The sequence below is a fragment of the Quercus suber genome, unplaced genomic scaffold, assembly GCF_002906115.3.
Source record: "Quercus suber isolate HL8 unplaced genomic scaffold, Cork oak 2.0 scaffold_229, whole genome shotgun sequence".
Classification (NCBI taxonomy): Eukaryota; Viridiplantae; Streptophyta; class Magnoliopsida; order Fagales; family Fagaceae; genus Quercus; species Quercus suber.
The window spans coordinates 785,090-797,261 of NW_027069687.1; the positions used below are offsets into that span (position 1 = coordinate 785,090).

A 12,172-nucleotide genomic window follows, 5' to 3' on the forward strand; every position below is an offset into this window, starting at 1 on the left:
GCTTTCTTATAATTTGGATGACAGAGGAGTACTAAATTTGGTGAGTCGGTGGTGAAATAAAAGTGTATTGCAGTTCTGCCCTTTTGGATTTACCAAATTAATTGCCATTTGGTATTTTTATTACACAATGGCTTGGTTGTACTTTTATATTTGACCTAGCAATGGTCAAAGGGAGTCCACAGTGGACCAATCAAAAAATGACATGTCATTAGCTATGCACTTTATATGTACTGACATGCCTTAGTATCATTAGCTAGATCTGTGATTAGAGTAGGCCATATCCAAAATTAGTAGTAAATTTTCTGCATGTAAAAACAAAACCAAAAAAATATAGTACGAAATAAATAAAAATCCTGGGATTGTCACCAATCTGAATCTGATTGGTTGTACAGCATGCATTTTGTGTTACTGGCTGGGTGGGAATGACTATTATATGATTCACCACATCCTTTTGGGCCTTGTGGCAAAGATCCAAAGTTATATCATTCAGTCACTAGAGTCTACCCAACTTTTCCTTGACCAGTCATAGCATTTTCCCCAGTTGTTCTTTTTCCCTTAAAATATTTCCACCATCAAAGGGAAAACATTTTTCAAATCATAATGCATAATCTAAGATTGTTCTGCTTTCTTTGCATAACATGTTTTAAAAAAACAAAAAATGCTTTTTTTGGTTGTCAACACTTGATTAATATTTTATTTTTCTTATTTTTAATTAAAGATGACATCTTGCTTTATTCCTCTCTAAAATTATCATATACAAGGAAGGCAATACTCCATCTAAACAATGAATACCTGTAACCTACCTACTATGAGCTTACATAGCTTAGGTATATCAAGCTTTTCTACAAGGCTTATCAAACACAATTTGAAAGCTATTTTACTAAACTCTAAAGCTAAACTTCTAACTACCACCCATGTTGGGCAACTTGGTATTTCCACAAGCCATAAAGGCTTGAGGGGTTGAGAACCTAGGTTCAAGTGGTCCCTAGATGAATTTATTAACTTATCTTGTTAGTCTATATAATAATCATTATATATCATATTAAAGTTGAAGCATAATTAAAATTCAAATTGGTTTCTAATTGTTGTTTAATGTTACATAAATGTATGATAAAGATAAATAAGAATTTAAATATATCCAAACACATATTTAAAATATTAAATCCCCTATGTAGTTTAATTAAACTCAATTGATTATATGAGGCAGCACATGTTTTATGGCTATTATTCTTTTTAACATGCAACATCTTTTTATTTTTATTTTTTTCAAACAAACATCTCTTCTAGAGTTGTCCATGAATGATCAACATATACCTTGAATGAAAATTAACAGTCGCAAGATATTGAAAATTGACCATGAATGACCAACATATATATTCCTTTTTTTTTTTTTTTTGAGAAACCCAACATATATATTCCTTGAATGTAAATAATAGTAGACTAGTAGCATTTGAGTTAACCAAAAAAAAAAAAAGAAGATTAAATTAAAAATTGCACCCCTAATATTTTGGGTAATTTTGATTTTGTACCCTAATATTTAAAAATTTAGATCTATTTTTCTAATGTTAAGTTTTGAATTAGAGGATGCAAATTCAGATTAATCTTAATCTTAATCATAAAGGATGTAAAATCAAAAGAAACAAAAATATAGAGGATGTTGCTTGGGTGATAAATCTATCACTTAACAGAAAAAAAAATTATATATATATATATATCAAAATTATTATATATATATATATCAAAATTAAACCAAACTTTGTGGATGTAATTGTCATTCAACCAAAAAAAAAAAACGATTACTATTAGAGGCTCTGCCACTTTTTTAGGGTTTTTGTTTTTGATTTTTTTGATTTTGATTTTTATTTCACTATCTATCCTTCATTCCTACTCCTTCTCACGGAATGGTCTCTTTGCTCTGCACCTCTGACCGTTCAAATTTGGACTACTATATATATCTTTTATGATTTTATCTCACTCTCATATTAACTCTTTCTTTCTTTCTTTCTTTCTATCCAATTTTCTAATTCTAAATGCAGAAGACACTGCTGCCTTCCGACGAGGTATAAGTTATTTCTTTCAAAATACTTGTCTTCATTTGATGGATGAACAAAAACCTTATCTAATGCAAAGAAGTTATGCCAACCTGAGGGCTATAAATGAAAGAGGTTAATGTGGCACTGTTTCCTGGGCTCTCAGCATTAGACCAAAAAAGAACATAAATAAATAGTATATGTATTGTTAAATAAGTTAACGAAATAAAAAACACATTCCAAAAATTCTTATTTTTAAGTAAGTTTAGTTTTTTCATTTTATATATTTCAATTATAAACAATTGGTTGATTTGTTGTAAGACTCTCAAACCATAGTTTCTGTGGGAGGGGTAAGATTCGAATACAGAATAGTGCCACGTAAGTCCAACACGAGGAGATGGAAAGGCCCATCCTCTCATCATTGATAACAGCCCAAGTATTGAAACTGAGGAAGCCAACTGCCCGAGAAGCCCGAAGAGCAAACATTCCTCGGAGGACTTTAAGTGAGCCACTTGGATTAGAAAAACAAAATACCGAGGAAGGAGTTAGAGATGTGCAAGCAAAGAAAATAGGAAATATCCAGAAAAAATACCCATCACCTCTGCATTCAATGCACTATACCAACTTAGTTGGCTGCTACACCAACTTAGTTGGCTGCATTAATGGCAGGATAACCCCTGAACAGTAACCTTACAGCTTACAGCACATTCTATCACCTCCAACAAAACCCTGATGGGACAAGCATCCAAAGGAAAATCAATGGTTGTACAAGTAAAGGGCTGAGATGCACTTTAGGTAGCTATATAAAGAAAGAGAACTCCTCCATAATGGGGATGGGAAATTGAGAGAAAAATATACCATGTGCATCTATACTTTGTAACTGAGACTTAAACATTATATGAACTAGAGATCTTCAAACTAACCTGAGAAAGAATTAATGTTGAAATCTTCTTCTTTTTTATAGATAACTTCTTATTTTTCCATTAACTCGAAACTAAACCACTACAACATACAAAAGTTGACCTTGAAAACCCATTCTTTACAAATTAGTTATATTGGGCAATCTCGTATTAACTCTCTATCCATTTTGGATTGGTAATTGATTTTTGTTCACCTACAGTTTCCATTCTTCTTTGGCTTAAATGTGGTTTTCTTTTTGTCTTAATAATTGTTGTGGTCGTACGTGCATTCAGTGGTATGACTGTAATTTTCTAATCTGGTTACAAAATCATTTTAATAATTTTTAGTGCAATCTATAATACCAATAACCTATTGTTTGTATTAGGCAAATTAATTATATATTTATTTTTTGAAAAAAACAATTAATCAAATAGTCGGGTACATTGAAATACTATCCAAATGTGTTTGAAACTCAAATTGTCACCTCTAAAAACAACCAAATAATAAACCAAATTTTAATTAAACCAAAGTGATGAAAAGACAGAACTTGTGATTGGAAATTATAACACAAAACCACCAAAATTCATAAACCATTACAAATCTTCCAAAATAAAGCAAATATAGTATCATATCCTATATATATCGCCGACTTTATAGAGTTCACAAATCATATATATTTTGGTCTTTCTTTCTTGTACAAACGTTGTTGCCGTTGGGCTAGTTGTTTCAAAGGTCGGTGATAATTTTGTTTCTTCTCCTTATCCTATTCGGAATTCACAAAATTCTAAATCCTTATTCCTTATCCTAATCTAACTCTGAAACATTGTGCTTCATATAAATCCCACAAACTGCAAAACCAAAATCACTCTATCCTAGCCTAGCCTCTTCTTCTTTCTTTTGCTAATATATATCATTCTTTCACTAGTATTGCCAAGAATTGTGATTTGTGACACTTACAACTTGCACCATGGATGTTGATGAATTTCAAATAGCTAAGTTGAGGGCTGAACTGCTAGACACGACGAGAAACTGGGCTGAACACTCAACTTTTGATGGTTCATGGAGCCAGAGAATTTTCTCAGGAGGGCGGTGAATACATTTTTTTTGTAGTTTTTGGATTTATTACCAAATATAAAAGAAGATTAATGGAAAATTTCAAACGTTAGGGGGCCAGCCCCCCTTGGCCCCTTAGCTCCGCCTATGATTCATATGATCCCAGGACGTATTCAGGAAAATTGGGTCCATTGACATTACAAAGCTTAAGGTTGGAAACCTTGACAGCCAAGTTATGGACCCGGTGTTTAAGGGGTCGAAGGATGTGGTGATTGAGGAAAGATGGGGCGGTTTGTGTGGTTTGCCAAAAAGACACGAAGTAGGAGATGAAGGAAGAATGCTTAAGTGGATACACAAGTTTCATTCTGATTGTACTGTGAATTGGCTTAGGAGTAAAGCTACATGTCCCTTGTGCAGGTACCAAGTTCAATTCAAAGAGTTTGAGTTAAAAATATGAGGGTTAATAAAAGAGAGAAAAAGATTTGAGAATGAATGGGTTCTACATTTTTTTTTTTTTTTACTTTTTGTAATATACGGTTCATGTATTATAATTCGCTTTTTATAATAGACTTTTGCTTTAATTTTGTACCCCTAACCATGATTAGTCATTTATATATATATATATATTCATGTTATGAATTTTTTAATGTAATAAAAATTCAATTAGTTGATTTGTGAAATTGTGACAAGATTTAAGTTTTAGAGGATATCCAAGGGCAATGACATCAAAGAACACCAAACAACTACTAAGTGACCACCATATTATCCATTGAGAATTTCCAAGTTTTTTTTAGTTTGAATATTATTTCAATTTATTTTCTTTTATCCTTTGGTTTAATCATTTTTTTTTAATTTTCAAATTACAACTATTAATTATATCACAAATCACATTGTTATACAATTAATAAACATTTGAATATACAAATATTTTAGTTTATCTTCTATTTGGTCCATCCGGTTTAATTCGATCCACTTAAGTCTTATTCAGTCCACTTTGGTCTATTTTGGTATATTCGTCTACTTCAATCCATTTCGGTTCACTTTGGTCTATTAGGTCTATTTCAGTTCACTTTCAAAAAAAAGTATATATATATTTTTAAATATTAAATAAATTAATGAAATAAAAATTTAAATTAATAAAATTACATTCCAAAAATTTTATTTTTTTCGTTTTATATTTCAATTATAAATCTCAAATTTTAAATTTTTAGAGAAAAAAGTCAAAATTAAACCAAACTTTAATGATGTAATTGTAATTCAAGAAAAACAGAATGATTACTATCAAGTATTAATTACGAACTACAAAGTGGAAGTTGACAACCTCTCAAACATGTGGCCGTAGAAAGACTCTATTTTTGGATTTTGGACTGATGGCTAGGAAATAATTTAAGACTAGTATCAAATACTAAAGATGAAAAGATAAGCCGAAGATCAGACGGTACACAACTTTCCAACATCCTATTGAAGAGGGAGCAATTTTTTTCTCAATAAGACCGACAATCAACTCTCTCTCTCTCTCTCAGAGTTAAGCTATAAACTACTGTTGTAGTTTTGTTCTTCCTCACTCTTTGTTAATGTACGCTGTAAAGACCAAAATCAACTAATTACTAATTCTCTTCAAAGTTCCACAACTTAGGAGATTTAGGCTCACATAGTCACATATAAAGTACTAAGCTTAAAAATGTATATAAAAAAGAAAGAAAATCAAACCGAGAATCATCTTTAGTGCGTTTGTGATTTTCTGAGGCTAATGTAAGTTGAAGACATTATAATTATAATTATAATTAATCTTCTATCACTTCAGTCAAAAAAAAATTATAATTAATCCACTTCCAATTTTGATCAACTTTCCATACAAGTCTACATACCATGTGACATCTAGTTCTCTCTGAACCAAGTAAAAATCATACGTTTGGAGATTTATTCATAGACTCGTACGTTTGGTGGGAATGACTTTTAAATCATGGACATCTTTTTTTACCCTTGTGGCAAAGATCCTAAGTATATTATTGACACTAGTCACTAGTCCATTTCAGTCCAGTTTGATCCTTTCTGTCCAATTCGGTCTATTTCAGTTCAATTTGGTTCATTCGATCTATTTCAGTTTATTATATCTAATTCAGTCCATTTACATCCTCTTCGGCCTATTCAGTCTAGTTATTCCACTTCAATCCATTTAGTCCAATTCAGTCATTTGATATATTTCAATCCATTTCCATCCATTTCTAAAACACTAATAATTTGGGTTGGTTATTACAGTCTTTGTCCATAATCCACAGAAGGAATAGCAATGAAAATGTAATTTCAAATTTAGTACAATGGAAGACATCTATTTTCAAAGATTATATTAAATCACTAGGCATATAACTACATTGTGTAACACTTGGTAATCCTATATCAACAAATGAGGTTAAAAAATGTGCTCTCTCTAGCTAATCCGTTATGTACCTATTATTAGGAACAACTTTTTTTTAAACACCATATCTACTTAACTTCTTGACCTTATATTTTCAAAGAACATGTATATATTTATTTGAAATGTGTTATAATGTTGGTTCCTACGTGTCCTATTATTATCAATGTGTTACATTCATAAATAATAAAACTGATAACTCTAATTTATAGATCTTTCGATAATAACTCCTTACTCTTATGGATCTATTTCTAATTCATAAATTTCCATTAAGCTTATGAATAATAGATTTCATAATTATTAAGGTGACATATTGTGATTGATACTAATAAAAATGATGTTAATAATAAACTTATGTGAAAGTAATGCTATTCCAATCTCTATATACCATTACGAGAGTTGTGAAAAATTAATATGTACATTATTATTAGCATTATTATACATTTTTAGGTGCTTCAATCAAATGATTTTCATTTTTTCTTTACATCTTTCATCTTTCATCTTTATCAATCACACAAGTTGTCTGCGACTGGTCAACCACTTCCACATGTGAAATTGGTGTCTCTTTGTGCTTTACATTTTTATTTACTAGACTTATTGGAATAAGTAATTATAATATCAAATAAAATGTCACAGCTTTTGCCACTAGTATTTTATATGGTAGACTATAATTGATTGCATGTCATTTTCGCATAGACCAATCATTTTTTCTCATAATTTGCCATGCAGATAATTGTGTTCCTAGAATTTTTGTATTGGAATGGGCCCATTAATTTTCCACTTCAGCTGATCTATTGGTGCCGCAATATCCAGAATAATGCATTTGTGGCTTTTAAGTTTTAACGTTGGATAAGTTGGAGATACAATACCGTTAAAAAGACACCAAACTGCAAAGACAGACTCAGAGACCCCAAAAAGAGAGAAAGTCCAGAGAGAGAGAGAGAGAGAGCCAATCTCTAATGGCGTCAAACACCTTCTCTCTTTCCATAGCTGCAGTTTCTTCTTCAGCAATTTTGTTATCTAACACAAAGACCTCTTTTACTTGCCAACAACCCCATGAAAGAACCTTCTTATCATCTTCACTAATCGCTACAAGAACAAGTATCTATAAAAATACATCAAGAACCAGACCAACAAGCTTGAGAAAGAGTTCTAGGGGACTCACCTGCTCAGCTTCTTCTTCTTCTTCTTCAGCTCTTCCATCAGCTCTTCTTTTTGACTGTGATGGTGTGCTTGTGGATACTGAGAAAGACGGGCACCGTATCTCTTTCAATGACACTTTCAAAGAAGTATGCATTCTCTCTTGCTTTTTTTTGTGTTTTGTGTTTGATGGTTCATTTGTTATTGGTGTGGTATTAGATGGGAATATGAGAATTTGTTGAATTTTTCAAATGGGTTTTCTTTCTTTGATAAATTTTGGTGAATGGTTTCTTTGGTTGCTGAAAATAATGGTTGAAACAAAGAGTATAAGAGATAATTGAATTGCCAATAATGGCTGTTAGCCGCTATGAAAATATTAGGCAATGAACCGTTTACGGCGAGAAACTAGCTTTATTTTGCTCTGACTTTGATGCTATGTAATCTATGGATTAATATCCTAACACATGAATTAAATTCATGGTTCAGAGAGAACTGGGTGTCACGTGGGATGTTGATTTGTACGGGGAGTTGCTTAAGATTGGAGGTGGAAAAGAAAGGTAATGTCAGTCTCCTTAAAAAAATTTATAGCTTCTTCAACTGACATTGGCCATACAAAATCTATACAAAATTATGTCAGACACACACACAAGAAGCTCCTCGGTTTGATATTGTTTCTTTTCTATATGCATTTTTAAGTTAGTAGTATATATGTCACACAACACACAGACAATATGTTGTGGAACTTTGAAGAGAACTTGTAATGATTTGATTCTGGTCTTTGTAGGATGACAGCCTACTTTAACAAGACAGGTTGGCCAGAAAAAGCTCCAAAAAGTGAGGAAGAAAGAAAGGAGTTCATAGCTTCACTTCACAAGAGAAAGACAGAGTTATTCATGGCCCTCATTGAGAAAAAATTGCTCCCTCTTCGGCCGGGTGTTGGAAAGTTTGTTACTATCTGATCTTAAGCTTGTCTCTGTACAAATAGTTTCTTATAGTTGCCTTTGATTACAATATACACACATCTTTTGCTTGTACTGGAAACCTAAACATGAAAGTAGGTGTCATGAAATGAGTTAAGTCTAGCTAACAGTCATCAATCTTCTAAGCTAGAAACTAGTAATGACCACAGGTGCACCAGTCTAGTACTATGTGTCTTTTTGGACTAGTTATCTGATTGTAAAGTTTGTTATAAGAATAGGTACTAGCTGATGGTCCAAAGTTCAATTTGTTGGGCTTCTCGTAAGTGGTTGACTAAGTTGCATCTGTATCCCTTAAAAGTCATGATTTTGAACCTTAAACTTGATCTAGTTAGTTTCCATACATCATCAATAACTTTAATGACAATTAGTGATGTATTGCTTCTTTGATTTCTTCTTTCTGACTTATCTTAGGCATGTGATATATTCTAAATTTCTAATAACGGGTTGATTCCATTTCCATTCTGAAACTTGTATTTCCTTCAAAGTTCTCTGGAGCTGCAATATAACCTGGAAATTCTGATTTTTTATTTTGTAAAGTCAATTATAAGTTATCAATAAACCTTCTAGAATTCCATATGTTGAAGTTCTATCTTATGAATATGACTATGAATACAGTTAAAACAAAATGGTTCTGTGATATGTTAAGATTTCCTGCTGTTTGAGTTTGATGTAATTTTTCTTATCGAATTGTGTAGGCTGATTGATCAGGCTTTAGACAAAGGAGTCAAAGTTGCTGTGTGCAGCACTTCAAATGAGAAGGCGGTATGCATAATCAGGTTCATAATTGTAATTGATTGTGTGATTAGTTTTCCATGACAAAATATGGTGAAATCCAATTATTGCATGTTGCATGGTTTCTGTTGACACTGTAAAACAATTGTTATAAGTGAAATTAAGGGGTCTCATTGACATTTTTCTCTATCAAGGTTTTATATGTTTGAAAATTATGTTAGGTTATACATTGATGTTAGGATTGACAGTTCATGATCTTGCTATTTTTGCTGAGTTAATTTATTGGTGAACTGAATCATACTGATTATTGAACCATTTCTTCTTTTGACATCTGACTTATATGTGTTGGATTTAGGTATCTGCAATAGTAGCATGTTTGTTGGGACCTGAACGAGCAGGAAAAATCAAGATATTTGCAGGAGATGTGGTTCCCCGAAAAAAGCCTGATCCGGTAAACTTTTCATCCTCTTAGTATTAATATAGTAAGGTTATGTCTAGCCACCATCTAAATTTATTATCATTTGGTTTTACTTTCTCTACATTTTAAGTTGTAAATCCATCTATTATTGTGAAGTAATCACAAAGTGAGAATGGGAATTCTGTATGGCCTAAATTTGTATATCCTTCATGTCCTTAAATGCAACAACATGATCAATATTTACAGTTCCAGAAACATAAGACACTTACTCTACTTTCCATGTATACAAGATGCTCTTGTGCTATTGGATCAACTTGTGATCGTCTAATCATTTTGAGTTCATTTAGTGTGTGTGGTTGATGGGCGTCTTTGTTAGGCACTAAACTGTATCTATTCTTCCTGACAGGCCATCTACTTATTAGCAGCCAGCACTCTAGGAGTTGATCCTTCAAGGTATTTCATCCCAAGGGCCTAAGTTATATCTGATGCTAAGATAATCAATTTAGTGAGTTTCATACTTGCTGGATGGAGTCAGATCAACACCTGCATTCATCAGTACCTAAATTGATTTGCTAGGGTTGATTAAATAGTATTTAATTACTGCAAGCGTGCTACTAGTAATTTTGTACTTGACTCCTTGCTCAGCTGTCGATTGTTATTAAAACATGGTTATAATAGGCTAAAAAATTATTTTGTTGGAATGCATTTTGTTCTAATTAAGATGCTTTCATTCGTTTAGAACTCATATATTGGTTATTTTCTACAGTTGTGTTGTAGTGGAGGACAGCGCCATTGGCCTTGCAGCAGCCAAAGCTGCTGGAATGAAGTGTATCATAACAAAGAGCGGGTAACTTATAGTGTACCAATGAAAATACTGTGTTTACCATCCCCTTACTTTTTCCTAGGGCATCTTATTTACCAATAGGCATTGCATGCCATGAAATGACTAAGCTACCTTGAATGCTTTTTGCTTAATTTGGGAGTTATGTTTGGATGCTTAATTTGAATAGCAGTTCATCTTGTTCAGATGTTACCAATAGGCATTAAGATGTTTGCTTTTTGCTAAGATACTGAGCTTACCAATGGCATTAAGATACTAAGCTACCTTGTTCAGATACTAAGCTACCAATAGGCATTAAGATGTTTGCTTTTTGCCTAACTTGAATACATCTTATAGCGGGTAATTTGAATGCTTTTTGCTTAATTGGGGAGTTATGTTTGCCTAACCAAAACCAAAGGACTTTCTACATTCCACTATTCCAGGTCTCCCACGGTCCTTTCTAATTTCAGCATTCTATTAAAATTCTCTAATACTCATTTTGTTTGTATGGATAAAATTTAGATGCAAGAAAATACAATAATCATAATTGATGAGGCTATTTAATGAAGCCTCTTTCATTACGACGTTCGCATCCTTTATTATACAAATATTGACATTGTCTGTGAAGAATGAAGTGTGTGTCTACCCTTCATTGAAAAGCTCCCTGCCCAAACTTGAAAAATATCATCTTCTTTGTTGTGAAGGTGATTTTTGCTTCCCACCATTAAAACTCAGCAACCTTCTCTTTTCTACTTCACTTCCAAAAGGCTCTTAAAATTTACTGTCAGCATTAGCTTCATACCTTCTGTTAACATGTATAATCAGTATAATTATTAACCTTTGTCAATTCTTGTTCTTGGTGTAATCATTGACAACATCGTTTTATTCCTTAATCTCTGGTTGCAGCTATACAGCCGAGGAAGACTTTTTAAATGCAGATGCAGTCTTTGACTGTATTGGAGATCCTCCAGAGGAACGGTTTGACTTGGTGTTTTGTGGAAGCCTCCTTGAGAAGCAATATGTTAGCTAGATCCTATATGTGTAATTTGCTGTTAGCATTTTTTTTTTTTTTAAATGTTCAGATGTATGCTTCTTCAAATCATGTTTTAAGACAAAACATTTAGGGCACGTTTGGTACACTGTAATGATTATTACATGAAAATAGAAATAAATATTACAAGGAATACATTAAGTTGAAATATAAAAAGTATTACTATTTATTAGTTTGGTCACTATTTAGGAATAGAATCCTGAATATGCATTCACAATTTAGTAGAGTATAAAAGAAGGCGTAATTAAATCATTTTTAAGTCAAATTTCCTAAAATAAACTTATTTTAGAGTGTTCAAAATAGAGCTAATAATTAACAAAAATGAAAATTTATTTTCTTTCCTTTTGAAGATGTGGCAACTAATGGCTTTTTAGGAAATTTTTTAAAAAAGTTATTACAAAAGGTGAAGGAATAGATATTCATTACTTTTGATAAGGAATAGTTATTCTTAATTTTGAAGAATAGCTATTATAAGGAATAATTATTCATTGTAATAACAACATAATCAAACGACCGAATAGTTATGTTATAGGAATATCTATTACATTACAGTGCCTATTACAGTCTATCAAACGTGCTCCTATATCTATAAATAGCAACTGTTTGGGACTAGCGGCCAACTTTTTTCTTTTTAT

At 32.1% G+C, this 12,172-nt stretch overlaps 1 protein-coding gene across 1 annotated transcript; it reads left to right on the forward strand.

The window, feature by feature from the left end:
• Positions 1-7,272: 7,272 nt before the first annotated feature.
• Positions 7,273-11,683, forward strand: LOC112031835 (CBBY-like protein). The gene is made up of 8 exons (XM_024064868.2): positions 7,273-7,685; positions 8,023-8,093; positions 8,321-8,479; positions 9,212-9,278; positions 9,604-9,699; positions 10,073-10,119; positions 10,433-10,513; positions 11,393-11,683. The coding sequence occupies exons 1-8, from the start codon at positions 7,356-7,358 to the stop codon at positions 11,514-11,516; spliced, it is 975 nt and encodes a 324-aa protein (XP_023920636.1). The 5' UTR covers positions 7,273-7,355; the 3' UTR covers positions 11,517-11,683.
• Positions 11,684-12,172: the final 489 nt, after the last annotated feature.